Source organism: Colletotrichum fructicola (genome assembly GCF_000319635.2).
Source record: "Colletotrichum fructicola Nara gc5 chromosome Unknown KSG_Nara_v1_contig10, whole genome shotgun sequence".
Lineage (NCBI taxonomy): Eukaryota > Fungi > Ascomycota > Sordariomycetes > Glomerellales > Glomerellaceae > Colletotrichum > Colletotrichum fructicola.
Window position 1 is genome coordinate 2,687,552 of NW_027094060.1, and position 18,781 is coordinate 2,706,332.

General features: G+C 52.5%; 7 protein-coding genes across 7 annotated transcripts; 1 reads left to right on the forward strand and 6 right to left on the reverse strand.

The window, feature by feature from the left end:
- Positions 1-4,869: 4,869 nt before the first annotated feature.
- MIG1 (Regulatory protein MIG1) lies at positions 4,870-6,387 on the reverse strand (the record flags this gene model as incomplete). The annotated part of the gene is made up of 6 exons (XM_032020215.1): positions 4,870-4,874; positions 4,926-5,027; positions 5,093-5,244; positions 5,295-6,137; positions 6,214-6,267; positions 6,368-6,387. The coding sequence occupies 6 exons, from the start codon at positions 6,385-6,387 to the stop codon at positions 4,870-4,872; spliced, it is 1,176 nt and encodes a 391-aa protein (XP_031882605.1).
- Positions 6,388-7,370: 983 nt separating this feature from the next.
- Positions 7,371-8,715, reverse strand: CGGC5_v016259 (uncharacterized protein; the record flags this gene model as incomplete). Its single annotated transcript, XM_066153493.1, has 8 exons — positions 7,371-7,425; positions 7,524-7,551; positions 7,728-7,786; positions 7,838-7,983; positions 8,056-8,085; positions 8,142-8,191; positions 8,309-8,562; positions 8,618-8,715. 8 exons carry the CDS (start codon positions 8,713-8,715, stop codon positions 7,371-7,373), a joined length of 720 nt encoding a protein of 239 aa, XP_066007220.1.
- Positions 8,716-9,118: 403 nt separating this feature from the next.
- CGGC5_v016260 (uncharacterized protein) lies at positions 9,119-9,652 on the reverse strand (the record flags this gene model as incomplete). Its single annotated transcript, XM_066153494.1, has 3 exons — positions 9,119-9,302; positions 9,353-9,364; positions 9,633-9,652. The coding sequence occupies 3 exons, from the start codon at positions 9,650-9,652 to the stop codon at positions 9,119-9,121; spliced, it is 216 nt and encodes a 71-aa protein (XP_066007108.1).
- Positions 9,653-10,380: 728 nt separating this feature from the next.
- Positions 10,381-12,675, reverse strand: lsc1 (CTD kinase subunit beta; the record flags this gene model as incomplete). Its single annotated transcript, XM_032020211.2, has 3 exons — positions 10,381-11,196; positions 11,249-11,456; positions 11,510-12,675. The coding sequence occupies 3 exons, from the start codon at positions 12,673-12,675 to the stop codon at positions 10,381-10,383; spliced, it is 2,190 nt and encodes a 729-aa protein (XP_031882628.2).
- A 928-nt stretch (positions 12,676-13,603) lies between these two features.
- Positions 13,604-14,097, reverse strand: CGGC5_v016262 (uncharacterized protein; the record flags this gene model as incomplete). Its single annotated transcript, XM_032020210.2, has 3 exons — positions 13,604-13,615; positions 13,804-13,905; positions 13,969-14,097. The coding sequence occupies 3 exons, from the start codon at positions 14,095-14,097 to the stop codon at positions 13,604-13,606; spliced, it is 243 nt and encodes an 80-aa protein (XP_031882632.2).
- Positions 14,098-15,185: 1,088 nt separating this feature from the next.
- Positions 15,186-16,181, forward strand: PPT1 (Palmitoyl-protein thioesterase 1; the record flags this gene model as incomplete). The annotated part of the gene is made up of 1 exon (XM_032020209.1): positions 15,186-16,181. One exon carries the CDS (start codon positions 15,186-15,188, stop codon positions 16,179-16,181), a length of 996 nt encoding a protein of 331 aa, XP_031882569.1.
- Positions 16,182-16,413: 232 nt separating this feature from the next.
- CGGC5_v016264 (putative ribosome biogenesis protein) lies at positions 16,414-17,665 on the reverse strand (the record flags this gene model as incomplete). Its single annotated transcript, XM_032020208.1, has 2 exons — positions 16,414-17,517; positions 17,591-17,665. 2 exons carry the CDS (start codon positions 17,663-17,665, stop codon positions 16,414-16,416), a joined length of 1,179 nt encoding a protein of 392 aa, XP_031882631.1.
- Between the last annotated feature and the right edge of the window lie 1,116 nt (positions 17,666-18,781).

An 18,781-nucleotide genomic window follows, 5' to 3' on the forward strand; every position in this document is an offset into this window, starting at 1 on the left:
ATTAATACTGAAGTCGCCCATGCCCAAGGAATCGGGTATTGAGCCACAGTAATTGGCCGAGTCTCCATTGAACGGGCACAAGAGGTTCGGCATTGGGCCATTACCATCGTAACCGAGACCACCAGATAGACGGCCGTGAATACGAGGTTCCCAATCCCATGTTTGGTGTTGGAGTGGGAAACTAGGAAGTGAGGCTGCTGGCTCAAGTTCTGGCCAAGTGGTATGAATAGGAGGAGAACAACATCCAAGATTGCAAAAAACAACATGAACCCCTGGACAAAACAAACCGTTTCCTCCGCCGTAGTGAACTGCTTGAACCGATCCCGGACCGAACACTGGCGAGACACTCAAGCTCCCTGATACTTGAAAGAGGTCATCGTACCAGTCTCCGACCGCTGGGTGGTATCGTGCTTGAGCACTATTCCATTGTGTCGAGATGTGGTGCTAAGCGGGGACTCTGGAAGCCCCCGCCGAGGAAGCTGTTGTTTGGGGAAGCTAATGAGGATGACCGTGGTCAGTAAAAGTTTGTCGCCGCATGCCTTTTTTGAAACTAACCCGAGAGGAGACTGGATGTCCCAAAAGTGCTTGGACATATATTGTTGAATGACAATAAAAGTGGAATAGAACGACAGCTCGATTAACCATTTATACTTTCCCTCGCAAGGTTGAAGGTCGAGGCTGAGAACGACCAAAAGTAAGATTTGCCTCGTACGATAACAGCGATCTCCTTGGAAAATGATGCAGTACCGTACCTGGCGTATGCATGCCAAGATGGGGCTGTTGAGGCCACGCCTGATTATGCAAGGAAGAACGAACAGCTCACTCATGCCAAGCAAGTTGCCCCAGAAGCCACATCTCCATGACTGAAAATTCTCCTGAAGGAATTTCTACATCGACTATTCTTGTGCTACGAGGATCGAGGCAATTGTCAGGGGACTCAATGTGCAAGGTGCTTGATTAAGGCGTGCCATGGATGCTCTTGCACTGTGAATCATAGAAGGGATGTTTTCGAGATCCTGCCCTCCCCCTCGGGCCCCATTTAGTAATTGTTAATACAACAGGGTGATAGAATTCTGGCACTCCATGGGTTTCGCTTTCGTCTACATACACCGTCTTTGCGAGTATGATTACGCCTGCATTCAAGTGTTCCTAAATGCACTCCGATCTCGCTCGCTCCTTGCCCAGATGAGCACACCTCGATAAATCAACCTGCCCATCGCTCCCGCTATTGAACGCTCATACGTGATACCATAGAAACCACTTGAAAGTTCTCTTGCCCTCACAAAGCTTCCGATTTGAGATACAACAAGAAGAGCTACCAACCCCCCTCCCTGTGAGTTGCATCTTTGAGGTTTCCCCGGTCCTCGACGCAAGAATTCGCCTTTGCAGAATACTGCCTCACACCCGCACCAATTTGGTCTTTGGGTTCGCCGAACAGTTAGTTTTATTCATGGCAAACACCATGTAAACAAAACGCACGAGTGTTCTATGGGCAGCTGGACCGTATGTTTGGCTCCAATTCAGTCCTTCGCGGAGTGTTGCGGTCTAATATGCCGCCGCAGGTTGTCAACACGCCCTCCTTTGATAGAGACAAAACAGATTGGGCACTTCTTGGTTGTTTTTTGATGAACAGACTTGTCATGACGCTCAAGATCTCGTTTAGTGCTAAAGCTTTGGCCGCAGCTTGCCTTGGGGCAGCCGAAGGGTCGTATGTGGCATCGCATATGTTCCCTAGTAACAATCAGCTGAACTGAACTGATACCTGTCCAGGTTCTTAATCCCAACCTCAAGATTCTCATCTCTCCCTTGAACTTGGTGCAGGCTGGACAGGGATATTGTTGATTTGAAGACGCAGTAGGCTCGAACTCGTTCGGATTTGGCTCAAAGGTCGTACTCACAGCGGCTAGCAAATGAGAGGTTAACCCTATAGATTCTTCACCTAATTTTGAGAGTCTGGCCGAAGATTGCGGCAGATTCGTCAGCCCCTCAGTGACAAAGGGTGCAGCTTCGACATGCTGACCTCGCTTCATCTGGTAGCATGAGATAGTGGGTTGAGGGGGATAGGACATTTCTGTGTGAATATGCCTAAACATCATGTCTGGTTGCCTCTGTTGCATTGGTTCCATGCTCAACAGATTGTCTCCTGAACAGAGCATACCTGCGCCCCAGTTCGGCCAGCCGGCAGCGGTGTGGCCTTCCTCAGGAAACAAAGGCTTCTGGCAAAAAACGCTTGAGATCCCACTAGGATCGTAATGGCCGTGGTCGAATACGAAAGATGAGTTGTTTGAATCTGATTCGAAGTCCGTATTGAGATAATTGCGAAGTCCAGGGTTTTCTGAGAGGTCGCCGTTCAAAGTAGCAGAAAGTTCGGCAAATGGCTGTTGACTGTCACCAAATCCACCATCATAATTCCTGTTGACGCGATTGACTGAGTATTGTTGCAGATTGTCAAACCCTTCCACCTCGTCCCTCGAGATTCTGCGTGCGTCGAAAGAGAATATGTCAAAGCAATAACTTCGTTCCGGGCTCAAAACCCCTGGTGTCAATGTGGGAATACCGGACATGTATCCTACCTCTTGGTCATATGAGGATTGGGACAAAGTGTTCGCGCAAGATACTGCAAGCTGGGTTGGAGGTGGACCAGACGTACTATTAGACGGGCCGTTTGTCAGATGAGCCAGGATCTTCGGGATGCCGTATTATTCCAACGGAAGCACGGGGAAAAGACGTACAGTGACTGGCTCTGGCAGGGTCCTGGGAAGAATAAGATCTGTTGTTCGTGTTGGGCCGGATCACTATTGGGGTGGTTGGTCAATAATTGCGGGAAATTTCCTGATTGCTCCATGTCCAAGGATCGACATACAACTCTGCTCTGGGTCGCAATTTTTTGAAGCTCCTTTGGGCTGCAATCCTTGAGGCAATCCCTGGTCCGAAATCCTCAAACCGGAGACTCCTGGTGCGTAATGTTTATGCAATTCCCTGGCTCGCAAAAAAGACCATAATCCTTGGTTCGTAAGAATAACAATATCCCCGGGTTCAGAAGAATGCCAATGTTCCTTGGTTCGTAAGAATGATGAAATTCCCTGGTTCGCATGAATGACAGTGTTCCTTGGTCCGCAAGAATGAAAATGCTCCTTGGTTTGAAATCCTTGGGACAAAACTCCTCGGCTCGTGACCCTTCAAGCAGGGAAGAGAGAAAAATAAACTCCTTGGTTCGCAATTGTTGGGATGTACTCCCAGCTTTGATATCCTTTGAGGGATACTGTGGACTCCCGACTCAAAGGAAGTAAGTATATGTGGTTGTCGATCTTAGAACAGCCCTTCGATCGGGTTCTGGAATAGCTCTCTGGTCTGGTTTCCTAGAGGCTAGAGCGACTTCTGATGCCACATATGGTAAGAAACTTTCCTTTCGGGTTGAAAGCGCAAGTTCTGGGGTGTCTGAGGAAGTCCCAAGATGGACAAGACAAAGCAGCTAATAGCTTTCGGGTAGTGTTGAGAGATGACTCGAGCTTTAAGATGTCAGTTTTAAACATTGTCATTTTAGGGTCTTTGAGAGCTTACAATTATTAGCGAAATGAAAGTGGCGAGCCTATGTTGGCTTGAAAGGTAAGAGGAGACATGCTTTGAGCAAAATGCATCAGGGCGGGTGGGGGTTATGAATATTCCCCCGTTGATTTCAGCAACGGCACAAAAGTCCGATGGTGCCATCTCGACTACCTAGATAGAAAGATATTACCGAGAAATCTCTTCATACACGTATAGAAGAGGGTGCAGTTTTGGTCGAGGCTCCCGAGTCCATGTTTACCACATCTGCACATTTGACATGGCCCCCGCCGATAACCTTGCTTTGATACACCCTCAAGCCATCATATGTCATCACAGTGTGCCATTAAAGAGGCGTCCTCCTCTACTTGGTGCATCACTTTGCAGGCGGGGCAGGCTTGAGGCCACGCCAAGACCTACCAACCTGCATGATAAGGTCACCCAGTTCCGCTGAGAGGCGCCGCTTCCAATGATGGGGTTCAAGACGCTAGGCGTGCCGCCGTAGACTCCTGACTTTTTGGGTCAGATGCAGTTGTGGTGGTGCTAGACGCGATGACGTTCATTGGTTGCCAACTAAGGCAACCAGATGCCTGTACATGACTTGTCATGATGTTGCATGGTCGTGCCGACCAGGGCTTCAATCTTCAGACTTGTTTTATTCAACTGGTTTTTTCTGGCTGCATAAATGTTTTCACACAACACACACAAAGCATCGCATAGATTGGTGTGTTTAGTAAGTACCGTAATAGGGCCTTGTTGTAATCTGACCTCCACCCAGCTTTGCTTTCTCACCTTCCGATATTGGCCTGATGCGAAGGCTGGAATCATAATATGCGAGAGCGGTAGTTTTTGTTTGCCATCTCCACAAGCCTCAGTCAACTTGTCGCAATGAAACTAGCTTCCCGCCCAGCCAGATATCCGCGTCTTGACTCCGACATTGAGATGCAGTCGACGATGCCCTTCGTCGGTAGCACTTCCCATCGGGTCTTCTGGTATCTGCACGGCTCTATTTCCTTCTCATATCTTACTTCGCCGAGGGTAGCAAGTAATCGAGACGCCGATGACGGCAATAACGATAGTAGAAATGATGACAGCAGCGATGAAATAACGATAGAGGTGATCATCATAGTAGAGAAGGCGAAGATAACAACGGCGAGAACGACGACAGCAAGCCTGGAGGAAGAGTATTTTCCTAGCAAACTGGAGTTGATGCTGGTATAGAAACATGTTTATTCTGTTTTCACATACATCCGGATTACGCTCTATTTAATGATCACAAGCAGATTAAAACTCCGTGAGATATCATCGTCTTCGCTCCATTCTCAATCACACTGCGTGGACACATTAACACACCGCACTATGCAAAGGTCGGAGGAACATACTACAAAAGCCCTTCATAGTGGGACTGATGTGTTCAAATCGAACATTCATATGGAAGTGTAGTCTCCAGGACTTGACCGTGAAGAATAATTGGAAGGAGAAGACTGTGCTATAGCCTGAGCCGAGTGCCGGGTTTTGATGTGCCTCCGAAGATTATCTGTGCGGTTACCTTTGATGGGCGCGAAGCAGATGGAGCAGGTCAGGAACGTGTTCGAGTGGGCTGACTTGACGTGACGCGTGAGGTCTCGAGAAGTACTGAAACTCTGGGCACATCCTGATACCGTGCAAGCATGTGTTTTCTCATGGCACCGCATGTGCTCTCTGATGCTAATCAGTCAGTTGTGGCAGAAGACATAGTGGATAAGACGAACCTCAAGCTCCTAACATCCCCGGAGGAGACAAGACAAACCGAACACGAGTAAGTCTTAACGCCCCTGACTTTCTTGAGCTTTGGGTAGGCCTTGCGTAGTTTGGGTTTGATAGCAGGTTCGTCACCATGCTGAGCTTCGATTGCTATTTCATCGGAATACGTAGGCTGGAGGCGATCCCACGGATCCATAATGGAGGGCATAATCCGACCGCTATAGTCGCTGGTGGGCTCAGAAGGCTGTGAAGCAAAATGGTAATTCCCAAGTGAGTTCAGCATGGAGAAAGGCACGTCAGTGGCCCCAGGCAGATCAGAGAGGAATTGTTGCTGTTGATGTTGTCCAAGATTGCTTCCAACTGGCAAACCGATGCTATAGTCGATCGATTCGCCTACAGCCTGCATTGACTCGAATGCAAAGTGAGAGCTATCAAAGCTCGAGCTGTTGTCTCGTCTTGCATTGGAAGATGAATTGACAAGCGCCGGATCGAAAACGTGGCCCAGTGATTTATCGAGATTGTATGGCTCGGTCCTTTCGACTGCTCTATTGTCCTGGCAAGTCAAGAGAGGGGCCTCCTCGGGAATCAGGCTACCTGAGCTGTCATAACTGCCTGCGATGCGGGTTTTGACATCCCCGTAGATTAGAGAAGACGATGACTCGGTATTGCATTGCTCTTGAAGGCTGAACGACCCTGCATGGAAGGAAGTGACAGAGTTATCGTATCCTTCGGCACTCAGGCTCGATACGCCCTCCGGATGATTCAATTGTGTCAAGCGATAGAATGAAGCGATGTCGCCAGAAATTTCTGCATTGGTAGTCGGTGGCTGACCCAAAGTTTCTTCGAAAGCCCTGCAGAGGTAATCGGGGCAGTTAGAGTCGAGAAACTAGTCTAACAATAATGAACAAGACGTCATGAATGACATACAAGTAAGTGTTTGAGAGAGGGCACGCAGAGAAGGTTGACGAATGACCATGTTGACTGCGAAGCAAGTTAGAGAGATTGTCGTCCATGATCCGCACAATGAATTCCCGGAGTGATATAGGATTAGTCGGCGGTTGAGAAGCATGGAATGACTTACAAGATCAAAAGTTCTCTCATACAGTCTTAAAAAGCGCAAAAAATGGCCAGCAATTCAACCGCATTCTTTTTTGGCGTGGTCAAAAGTCAGAGACGGCGAAACGGGTGGCAGGTGAAGGGTCTAAAGAATTTTATACTGACCAACTGAAGATTGGAGCGATCATCCCGTTGCAATCCACCAAGTGCACTGTTTTAGGAGGCCACGCTGCAGTGAACCTCAATTGCAGCACCAGCGTAATGTGAAATGTGACATGAAATACTAGATACTTTCCATGGCAGTCTCGACCTGAGATTAGGAGGGTTTCGGTGAGACCAGCTGGCTGTTCCTGCAGGGGACGACAAACAATACGCGCGTTCTTGCTGCTATGTATAGAACCACCACAGCAGAAGGGTTGAACGAATGCCACGCTGGGACAAATCGATTCCAGCCTAACAAGCTGAGCTGAACTGCATGGTCAAAATGCCCCGCAATGCTGTGCAGGCCCTTTTCCCGCCCGAGGATTTCTACCGACGTCTTAAATCGCAGCTCCAACCTAATGTGACCCCTCAAATCTGTGAGGCCACGGGCAGTGGGCCTCATGAAAGCGCAGACGGCTGCGAGCTGGCCATCGTCGTGTGCTTCTCCACAGTCACTGTTCCACAACTTCCTCCGCCCCCGCGAGATGCATAGAGATCTTCAAAACAGAACAGGCCAGCCTGCAGCCAGACGAACGTCGATAGAGCACGTAAGGCTTTATATATATCTAAAAGCTAGATATCTGTATCTACCTACACAAGCGTTATGGATGATTGTAGTCCAATAAATGCACACGCGGTTGAGCCGACCACCAAATGAAGCAATACGTTGCCGAGAATAACCCAGAATTTCCTAGTGAGGAAGAACATCATTCGATGGCTAACAGCAGAGACACAACATATTTACAAAGCAAGGTTCCATGACGTATCGCTCAAACCCCCCTTCAACATCGTGTATTGACCGCCATTTCCGACCCATTAAGGTGTGCTCACACCTTTGAAGACCCAATCTGCACCTCAATCTTATCCTTCCCTCTGCCGCGCCTACTAGGACTTAGTATGCAGATACCAAGATTTCGATATCGGAGACAGATCAGCGATGGATCCCCTTGAGCGGTTCTCTGGGGACAGAGTCTTCGTACCTTTTCCACTGTGCAAAGGTGACATCCACTAAGTCAGATATCTTGCGGTCGTCTACGACTCAAAAGGATGGCAGGCTCTCATATGCCTTTTCAGATTGTCCCGTCGTCCTCCTCTGATAGATGCGGAACAAATGGGACAAGCTATTGCTATCTTCTGGTGAACAGCTTTTCGATGCCGCCGTAGATCCCTCTGAGTGCTGAAACTCCGGGAGCAGCTGTCGTGAGGGCACTTGTGTTGTCGCTCGTGGCATCTCATGTACTCTCTGTAAAAGAATTAATTTTCCGAAACAGTAATTGGTCAGATGGCCAAGAACCTTAGATTTCTCACGTCACTACTGAAACGCTTGCATACCGGACAGGTATGATGCTCTATGGTTGGTATTTCCTGAGACTCGTGTTCGTCGCTCCGTGCTATCTGTTGGGTAGGTGTCACAGATTCCCGCTCATAGGCCTCGAAAGTCTGGAAGGCATACGGCTCTAGATCAGTATTGGCTTCCTGGTGTACTTGCCTTGACATCGCAAAAGAGCTGACCTCTTTGGTTGATGAATCACCCCCCGGCAGCTGCATATGAGGGGTCAGAAGAGGCTGCGAATAGCAGTTTCCAGCTAGAAACCCACCTCTTGCAAATTCCATCCCGGAATCGATGTACGATGATGAAAGTCAATGGCTGTAGTTAGGTGAGAGTTATCCAATGGCAGTATGCCAGATTGTAGCTTCACGATGTCAAGGTTCGGCATTGCTAAGGGTTGTGCCCCTAGACAGTCGTCTCTCGTTGACAACGCACTCGAAATCGCAGTTTCCCAACCTGGTCGATTGTCCATCGCCCATTTGAACCCTGAATTTGGATCGTGCAACGATAACTGCGCATTGTTGTCCAGAATCCAGCCGCCTCTTTCTAGGTGTGGCCGAACTTGATGAAATTCGCCGGAACCGCATGCAACAGAAAAGCCGGAGCACTCCGGCTCTCCTATTGAATCGAGATGCTGTGGGAACGCATTCTTCAACAAGACAGTGGTGTCATTGTCCTGAAAGTAATTTCTATGTGGATTTAGTACTTTGAATTTATGAAGGGAAACAATAGAATGACTCCCACCTTTTATTCACAGAAAGACTTCTATGAACCGCCGAAACAAGGTTCGAGTATCTTGGAAATTCCACAGACAGACCATCTGAGGCGTCGTAGCCTTCCATGGTTGACTGGGCCAAGAACCCTGCCCAAGATGCCGATAACAGAGTCGAATGTAGGTTTGGATCACTAGAACACGGAGTATGTGTGTCAGGTCGACTACGTCTACTACTGCCGACTCGCGCTGAGTCGTGGGAGCCAAGAACATACAAGGCATCGTTGGATGACAACGCTGCAAGGGACTATGAGCGTTTGTGTTTGATACTGCAGATGTAAAATGTCAACGGCGTACCTGGTCTCAAAAGTGTATGTCCTGCCCGACAGAAACTTACGGTTATACCCAAGACGGGAAGTTTTTGGGAACAGTACATGGATTGAAGATCATGTCCGTAGTTTTGACTGTGTTGAAGTCCATCATGCCGGTGAAATTGTCTCCTTTAGAGTGGGAGGGCATAGTCGCAATTCCCTTCATGAAGCCAGATTCGATATAAGCTCCAGGTAATTGGGGTCTTGGGTGGTTGGCGTCCTGCACAGAAGTTTGATCTCTGTATAGGCGGGAACTTGTGAGTCCGTTTTTGCAGCAAATTCGAGGCGATGTCTCTCAATCGCCTTGATGCTGTCGAAGGCAGTTATCCTTTGCCAAGCGATGTCTCTATTTCTGTTGTTAACGCTGTTCTGAAAATGGACAAAGTCAAACCGTACCTGGTGTACAGGCTATTGGAAATTGGAGCTCAGAGCTGTGCAATGCCGAAGCCGCAGTTGTAATCGCTTTCGATGTGTTTCCGGTCGTAATTTTCGCTGTAGTCGTAGTCGTTCATAAGATGAGTCGTGATGAATGGTGGTGCTCGTTGCATCTCCCATGGATTGACGGGGAGGAGCCTTCTTAAAGGAACTCGACGGTTACGTTTCCTAGCTGAAACGAGCCGACTCTTGATTCGTCACCGGGACTTGTGATCTGGAATGCCCCGAGGCCATGGGACACCTTAACCTCTGGATGAACATGCTACCTCCTGAAGGAATCATGCATTTGAGCCTCAGCCGCTGAGCAGATTTTGGGCCAATCGCGATCCGTAGGCGGACTCCAACGCAGGTAGAATGCCCTGAACAGTGAGGATACCACCCTCCTAGAGTCGCCGCGACCCTTCCGCCTGCAGGTTTGCGGGGTAAGGCACAATTGAGGCCACGCCAAGCAGACGTGCGGCCATAGACACTTGCCCAATCATGTAAAATATGTCTGGCCTCCGAAAATTAGTGGTCTTGGGGGAGGTGGGGGGCGTGGCTCCTGTGACAAGTTGCAGATGCAGTCATGCTGGACGCCCGCTGGATGCGAACGCCTCACTGTGCACCAGACAACCAAATCCGAACTTAGGGGTCTGCTATTCCCCAGCCTCGCCATGTATGATAAATAAGGCATAACGTGGTCTAGAAAGTAACGGACGTTTACCATTCTATTTACCTACACAAGCGTTGTGGATGATCGTAGTCCAACAAAAGTACACGCGGCCAAGATGGCCACTGAATGAAGCGATTTCTTCCCGAGAACATTTCAGTTTCTTTTCCCACGGGGTATCTTCCGTAAACGCCAAGTAACTCAGACAAAAATCCCTCCCCACGTCCTTTCCCTTCCGGTACAATGGTACCAAATGCTGTAGCTAGTTTGGGGACTGAGCCATTATCGGAAGCCAATCATGCTCAACGCAGAATCATGGAGAGAATGCAAACAATCAGGCTCAGTAGTATCCGCGACCCTTGCGGCGATCGTGGTGATGGTTGCGACGGCCTCCACCCCAGCCTCCATCGCGCTTCATGTCACGGTGGTTGTGGTTCTTGCCCTCAGGCTCCATGGGCACCTCGACCTCGACCTCGTAATCCTCATACTCGTCCTTAAAGTAGGGCTCGACCTCGCGGCGCTCGCAGCGCGCCTGCTCGGGGTCGAAGACGAAGCGCATGGTGCCTTCCTGATTGCGACCATTACGCTTAGCGGAGTTGCTACCAAAGAAGCTAATGCTCTTGAGGACGGAGACGCCGTTGGAGAGGTTCTCGTCCTCGCCGCCGTCGCAGTTGTTGCACCAGTGCGCATACCGAACGAGCTTGTCATCGTTGTCGACCTCACTGTTAATGATGATCTTGACCTCGATGAACTTGTTCAGGTCGAACCGGTTTCCGAGCTTTGTGGACTTGAGGTGCTGGGTGTAGAGGTCCAGAAGGTCGAGCATGGTTTCGACGATGTTCTGGCGGGTGGTATGGTAGACAGAGAGGTCAACCTTCTCGATCTTGTCGACACCGGTGCCAAGAAGGCGAGCCGTGAGCTCGAGCAGAGCGAGGGCCATTGCGAAGGACGGCTGCTTGATAGGGGCAAAGGTCTTGTAGAGGTCGATGCTCATTTCCATGGCAATAGCAAAGACTTCCTTGGCGTCGGCGCCCATGATCTGCTTGGTGACCTTCTGGAGAGAGGCTTGAGGGTAGCGGCAGCGAAAGTCGAATCCGACAGTCTCGAGAATGAGGCGCTCTAAGCCGATGACGATCTTGGACGGCTGCTCAAACATCTGTGATATGTCAGTCCAGGTCTTACACTAATGTAGAAAGCCAATGGCATACCTTGTCATCTTGAGTCGTAGGATGATCCGGATTCTTAATGTTGTACGCAGCGCACAGAATCTCCTTGGACTTCTTGATAGTGTCTTCAACCTTACAGGCGAGGAAGAGCGAGGCCATAGCAGCATCCTGATAATTGTACTCGGCATCGCGGAAAGAGAGGCGGAACCAGTGGTAGTATACGCAGGCGGTATCGAACGTCTTGATCGGACTGTGGGAAAAGTTAGCCTTGAACCAGCAAAAAGGAACAAAGTAACGACATACACATGGAGCACGTTGCGGACGTTGTCGATCAACTGCACTCCTTGGAGACGGTAGCTGTCCTCCCTAGCTGGATCGCTCTTGTTGTCTCTCAGCATGCGGCGCAGGCGCTGCTCGCTCGTGTACTGGCAGGACACCTGAATGTGGCCAGGGTGAGGTCCCTTGGGAACCTGCGGCTCTGCGGCAGGCGCCGGAGTCGAGCTGTTTGTGGAAGCATTGTTCGAAGCCGCAGCTTGCTGCTGGGCCTTGGGGCCGGAAGGAGCCATCAGGACGGTCGCGTAGCGGCGCTCGAGGTAGAACGGGTCGTCGTCGGAGCTGTTGCTGCTGCTCGAGAACTCAATTAGATCCTCGGAGGAGTCGGTGCAAGGCTCTGCGTCGTCGTGGTTGCCGTAGTAGCTCTCGTGATTGACAGCGCTGTCCTTGCAAGCCTCGTCCTGATCGACGTCCTCGTCAACGTCAATGCTGCTACCCTCGTCACCGTAGACACTGCCGCTATCGTCGAGGTCGCTTTCGTCAGCGTCGCCAATATCGTAGTCGCTATCGTAGCCGCCCTTTCCCTCGCTGTACTGGGCCTGGCTCTCGTCCTGTTTGGTGCTGGAGCTGTCGTCCTTCTTCGTGTCAGAGCTCTCGTTCTCGAAGTCGTCGGCGTCGGCTTCAAGCTCGTCGTCGTCCTCGTCTTCCTCACTCTCTTCGAGCTCGGCAAAGCTGCGCACGGGTGCGACGTCGTACGGATCTCCAAGGAAAGAGTAGTCGCAGTGAAAGACAGCGTCCCCGTCCAACGGAAGGTCGAGGATCTCGTTAGTGGGAAGGAGCGAGATCTGCTGCCGAGTGGCGTCCGTGACTCGGTAATGGATGTGCTGCAACGCGCCCGTGTAAATCTCGGCGGCCAGGGTCTGGGTAATGAACGGCGGCGGCGGGCCAGCGTCAGCGACGTGCCAGTTGTACCGTTTTGTCTGCACGGACCACAGGCGCCAGTCTTCGTGCTCCACAATCCGGAGACGGAGACGGGGCGGGAACACCGTTCGGTCCTCGCCCACCAAGACCCTGACCACACCAGATACGGTCCAGGCGTCTAGGGTCTCGGTGGCATTGTGAGGACCGAGGAGGTCGAGGGGTGCTTCATAGTTGTTGAATCTCTGACACCAGGCGGAAAGAAGGCCTCTGGGCATCTGTAGGTCGGTATTAGCATGAATACAATAACGGCGGAAATGAAAGCCAAAGCCGATAATCACGATCTATGAAAATCGGCGATGGTAGATGCCACGCAGGACAGTGACCTCAAAAGAGAAAAAAATCATAGAGAATAAAAGTAAAAGCAAAAGCATGGGGAACGCGTAACATGAATCGCCCACATAACGAAGCAGAGAAAACGAAGGACGCCGCTGATAACACAGGACAGTGATCGGGAATGGACGGGAGTTCTTGACTGCACGCCTCTCAAAAAGTGAAGCCATCGCGAACGTCCGAAACGAGGGGTCTGCAAAGCTCCGAAGAACCTCTCGCCAGCAGCATCGACACCGAGTATCAGGGGTAAAACACAGGCAGGAGAAAAAATCCCAATGACGCCCGCTCATTTCGTATCAGCTTACCTTGGCTACACCTCGACGAGGAAGCAATCTTCACAAGTCGTCTCAGGCGCGGCGAGCTGGGCGCAATCGCAATTCGGTGAAACAGCTGAGGCGTTCGCGATGGAGCTGCGCGTCGATTCGAACCAGAAATTCCGAGCAAGCGAAGCCAAGAGAACACTGCAACGATTCAAACACAGTAGACCAAGTCTAGAATAGACCAGTCGAAAGTCGTTGTGTATGATGAGGGCAAAGAACAACAACAAGATCGAGGTGAAGATGTTTGTGCCTGAGTCTATTTTTTTCTGGGAGCAACGAGGGCTCCGAAAGTAGGTACAAAGATTTCATTCCAGCCATTGCTCTTTCCTTATCCAACCGTTCGCTAAAGACCACAAAGAGGGAGAGGTGCCTCGCTGCCTCATGAGACAATGCTCGGCGAGGGCTTCACGCGGGGACTTTGAAGCCTCACTCGATGGGGACGTGGGCCCTCTGTCCAGGCAGTAGCTCTCATAGGCCGAGGCATGTCGTCATGTCAACCAGATATCTGTAAGTAGAGTTAGCATTGTGCTGAAGACAAGAGTCCAAAGACAATGAAGTGTTGAGAGAACATCTCAGAGTGTTGCGTAGTTTCATGGTGAATACTCAATCCCGTCTTGAAACATTGTTGAGTGGATGCAAGTCATCATAATGAGGCAGGGAGGGCAGGGGAAGATAAATAAGAACCAAACGCACCTTTTGAGTGTTGACAATCAGTTCCGTAGCACCAGCCAACACGAGCAACATCTTCGAGACCATCATATGGCAACATAACTCTCCGATACTGCTCGCTTTCCGCTGCCCGGCACCCATTTCCAAAACCTTCTACTCATCGGTGCAAGTGTCCTCCGCCTGAGGGACGCGTTTTCCGATGGCCGGGACCTCGGGGGCAACGGTGTTCGGGTCCATGGTCGGGATGTTGAAGGTCTGCAGCGGCGCCGCAAGGACAGCCACAGGGAAGAGGACGCAGAGAACCTTGGAGAACTGCATCTTGACTGTCGTCGGATGGCTGCAGGAAAAACGTGCGAGAGAGATGGGAGGAAACGACTGCAGCGAACAAACAAATGCAGGAACGATGGAAACGAGAAGATCAGACTCTCCTAACAACTTTGGAGAGAGAGATGGAAAACTTCAATGGCGAACTGAGGTGGTGTTTCATGTCGTCCATGTCAGCGGCGCCTCGTCCATACTTATGGGCGAACCGCTGCCACTGCCACAGCCAGAAAAAGACGCCGTGACAACCGACCGAACATGCGCTGTCCGCAGTCCGAGCCAAGCCCTTCCCACAAAGATCGGCCGATCAGTGTCAGAGAGTTGTCCAGCCACGAGTGCGCATCACAGCCCGCCTCGCATTCCCTCGTCATGCAACCCTCGGCGTGTGCCAGCTGTGCCAGCAGTCGTCAGCGCCGTTTGAAACAGGGGACCATCTTGGAGGTGCCCTGAGAAGCGTTTCAGACGGCAGGGAACCTCTGCAACGTGGGATCTACCCGCCGGAGCATGGGCTTGTCGAACATGGAGTCCCCTCGAGTCGTCGCCGTTATTGTCAGCGTCGTCGTCAACATCCGTCCGGGAGCTGGGCTAGCTTCGCAGTAGGCCAGCGCTTGAAGATCCCTCCACGGCCGGAGGATTCGAACCAAGACTTTGACGGGTGTCTGACTGGAAGTCGAGGAGAGAAAAGGATAGCAGAGCTAAAGAAAGCTCCAGAAGTACTGGGGTAGGAGCTCTGAGACGCTAACGCTTTTAAGCGAGAAAATCCCGTGACTTGGGCAGTGCACGGGCCAGATTCTGCAGGACCAAGAGCGACGGGCCTTTCGGATCATCTCCAAGACCTTTGGCGCTGTCCGTGGCCAATGGGAAGCTCCAGTGATTAGGCCGGGCGATAACTGAGGAGCAGAGGGAGCTCCCCCAATGTCACAGGCAACCTGCTTGGCCGTGTCGTCCGTCAGCTTCCCTCGCCACAGTCCAACCTTCCCTTTGGCAAAGGCACCTGGAACACCATTGCTTCAACCAACACCAGACTGTTGGATTCTTGACCTAGCACTGATCATCAGTATTCCCATTTAGCAGAGCCATCCAAGATGAAGTCCCTTTCCATCGCCAGGCTTCTCACGGCCGGCTCCCTTGCCGCTGTCGCATACTCTGCCGCCGTCCAGAGGCCGCTCTCGGACGACAACAACGACGACCCTGACCACCCAATCCCCCTCATCATCTGGCACGGTCTCGGCGACTCCTACGACGGCGACGGCATCAAGCAGGTCGGCGAGCTCGCGGAGGCAATCAACCCGGGCACTTTCGTCTACAACATCAAGGTCGGCACCGACGCCAGCAGCGACCGGTCCGCCACCTTCTTCGGCAACGTCACCACCCAGCTGGAGCAGGTCTGCGAGGAGCTCGCCGCCCACCCGATTCTCTCCACCGCGCCGGCCGTCGACGCCATCGGCTTCAGCCAGGGCGGCCAGTTCCTCCGCGGCTACGTCGAGCGCTGCAACAAGCCCCCCGTCCGCAGTCTCGTGACCTACGGCAGCCAGCACAACGGCATCGTCGAGTTCAAGGCCTGCGGCGACTCGGACTTCCTGTGCAAGGGCGCTATGGCCCTCTTGCGCTTCAACACCTGGTCGAGCTTCGTGCAGAACCGCCTCGTTCCCGCCCAGTACTACCGTGACCCGGCCCCCGACCAGTACGAGAAGTACCTCGAGTCGTCCAACTTCCTCGCCGACATCAACAACGAGCGCGAGCTCAAGAACGTCCAGTACAAGAAGAACCTCGCCGGCCTGTCCAACTTTGTCATGGTCATGTTCGAGGAGGACACCACCGTCATCCCCAAGGAGACTGCCTGGTTCGAGGAGGTCAACGGCACGGAGAGCCTGCCGCTGCGCGCCCGCCAGATTTACAAGGAGGACTGGATCGGCCTGAGGGAGCTTGACCGCAAGGGAGCCCTCCGCTTCCGCCAGGTGCCCGGTGATCACATGCAGCTGACGCAGAAGAACCTGAACAAGACCATTTCCGAGTTCTTCGGACCCTTTAAGAAGCGCTTCAGCTCCGAGAAGGCCAGCTTCGTCTCTGAGGAATTGTAATTGGTAACACAGTACGATTAATGGGATAGTTTAATGGCGCGCGAGTATTGGTAAAAAGGGGCAAATTGTACACTAGGTCTGATTGATAAATCCCTTGACACACACGTTCTCTCTCTGGTTATTTTTGTCTGAACCAACGCCGTACGCCTCGAACCATGCATGGTATAATCCCGCAGGAATCCCTCTCCTTTTGTGGACTCTTTTTCGTTTTTATGTAAATGGCGGCACGTCCTTAGTTGTCCAGAGCAGCCTTGGCCTTGGCCTTCTGCTTCCTCAACTTCTCCTTCTGCGCCACGGCAATCTTCTTGTCGAGCTTCGCGTCGTCGCCCTCGGGCAGGGCCTTGGGCGCGGCGGCCTTCTTGGCCTTCTTGGTCGTCGGCTTGGTCTCCTTCTCCTCCTCCTCCTCTCCCTCGGGGGCGGCCTCGATCGACTTGCGCTTCTTGCCAATGTTGGCCTTCTCCGCAATGGCCTTGGCCTCCTCGCTGCCGTCGGCGACGATGTCCTTCTCCTCGAGCCAGAGCTCGTCCGTCAGCCAGATGGGCAGCGCGGCCGTCTCCTGGCCCTTGACGTAGATGCTCTTGACGTTGGCCCACTTCTGCGGCACCCACTTCTCGACGAGCGCCTTGACGACGGCCTCGACGTTCTCGGCGATCTGCGCGGCGGTGAAGCCGGCGTAGCCCACGCGGATGGCCGTGTTGGTCGAGGGCGTCAGGCTGACGAGCGCGCAGCCGATGGCCTTCTCGATCTCGCCGGCAATGTCCTGCGGCGTGCCGGCGCGGACGGAGCCTTGGGTCTTCTCGGCGGGCTTCTGGCGCTTGCCGTCGATGCGGGTGGGCTTGGGGGAGAGCACGACGGGGATGGGGCGCTTGGTGGTGCTCTTGTAGAAGGTCTTGCCGAGGGCCTTGGGCAGGCGGTTGATGATGCGGTCGTCGGCGAGGAAGATGTCGTGCTCGGCGTAGAGCTTGCGCTGGGCCTCGTACTGCTTCCACTTGGCCTTGAGCTTGCCGACGTCGACGACGCGGGTGATGCGCTTGCGCAGCGCCTCGGGGAAGTCGTCGGAGGCGATGATGTTCTTGTAGGCGCGCTGGGGGTCGGCGGTGATGAGGCATATCGTGGACTCCTCGTCCGTGTTGAGCGGGTGCGGGAGGACGATCTTGCCGGGCTTGAGGCGGTTGGTGTCGGCGATGTGGCGCTTCGTGGTGAGGGTCAGCCAGACGGGGGAGCTGGCGAGGTCGTCTTCGGGGTCGGCGAGGAGGTTCTTCTTGCCGGACTCCTCGGTCTTGGAGGCCGCGGCCTTCTTGATGTGGGCGAGGAGCGCCTTGGATGCCTTCAGGGTCTGTGTTGTTTTTTTCTGCGATTAGAGAACGGAACGGGCTTTGTCAGTGGCGAATTGGGGTGTAAGTTCTCACCTGCTCGGGGTCAATTGCGGGCGCGACATCTTTCGATGCGACGGCGACGGCCTTGGAGGTCTTTGAGGGGGCCATGACTACAGATGTTGTGGTGGAACGTCTGTTTGTTCTAGCTGGAGAGGATGGGGATGCAGAACGTCGCCTACACTGCAGAGTTGGCGGGGAGTTTTTTCGCGGTCGTCCAAATTTTTTTGACAGGGATCATGAATTGTCGGCGAATGCGGACTGCCGGAGCCGATATGCACGGGCCAGACACAGCTATCGATAAGCATGAGCTTATCAGTGAGTGGATCCGATAAATTCGTCGTTCACCGAGCTACCGAGGTGAAGGGCCGGTGAGCATTTCAACGAGGACCCGACCATTCCATGCGACGGCCAACTAATGTCTTGTTTCGTTGCAAAGGTAGAGAGATCGAAAACCTTTCAAGACGCCTCACGGACACATTCGTGGTTGTGGAAGTGGAATTTTGCGCCGCGTTGTGCATCTGCAAGCTGACCACAGCTTTACGCGTCTATTGGCTTTTGACATCGCGTCTTGAATCTTGAGTGCATATAGCCATTCAACTTTAGGGCTGAGCGGCCAAGCATCGCATTCAGTCGAGGCCCCTCTACGGATAACCCAGAGCGTTGGTAATTCGTGCAAAAGCCCCTCCGGTTGCCGATTAAACGTTACCGTGGTCCACGGAAGGGTGTCCAGAGCCAATGGGTCTTGATACACGGGTTCTGTCTCACTCTGAAAACGGGCCCTTGGAAAGCCTGCCAGGAAGCATGCGTACGAGAGCAGTGGGACTACGACGCAGTAGCATGGCACGCAAGAACTTTGCACACGCGCGGCCAACGGGGGTTGCTTTCTCAGTCCAATTGGGAACGCCGGGATCATTTCAAACCTGTCAAAGCCTCAGCGGGTCGTGTGAGCAGGAGCGCGACTTGCGTTAGCGATGCGGGGTGGACGCCGAGACGCGGCGATGATTGACGGTTCGGGAGACGGGCTCAGCACGGCTCGGCTGTCTGCCTCCTGACGCTCATTTCCCGAAGCCAGCTGTCAGCCCTCATCGCGCACAGAGCTAAAACAAATAAGTACACATTGCTAAAGCATACGACAGCTGGCTACGAGATAAAGGGGAAAAGGGATCATTGTGGTAGTAGAGCGGGCGACGGGTATGGTATGTATATCATGACTTGGACAGACAG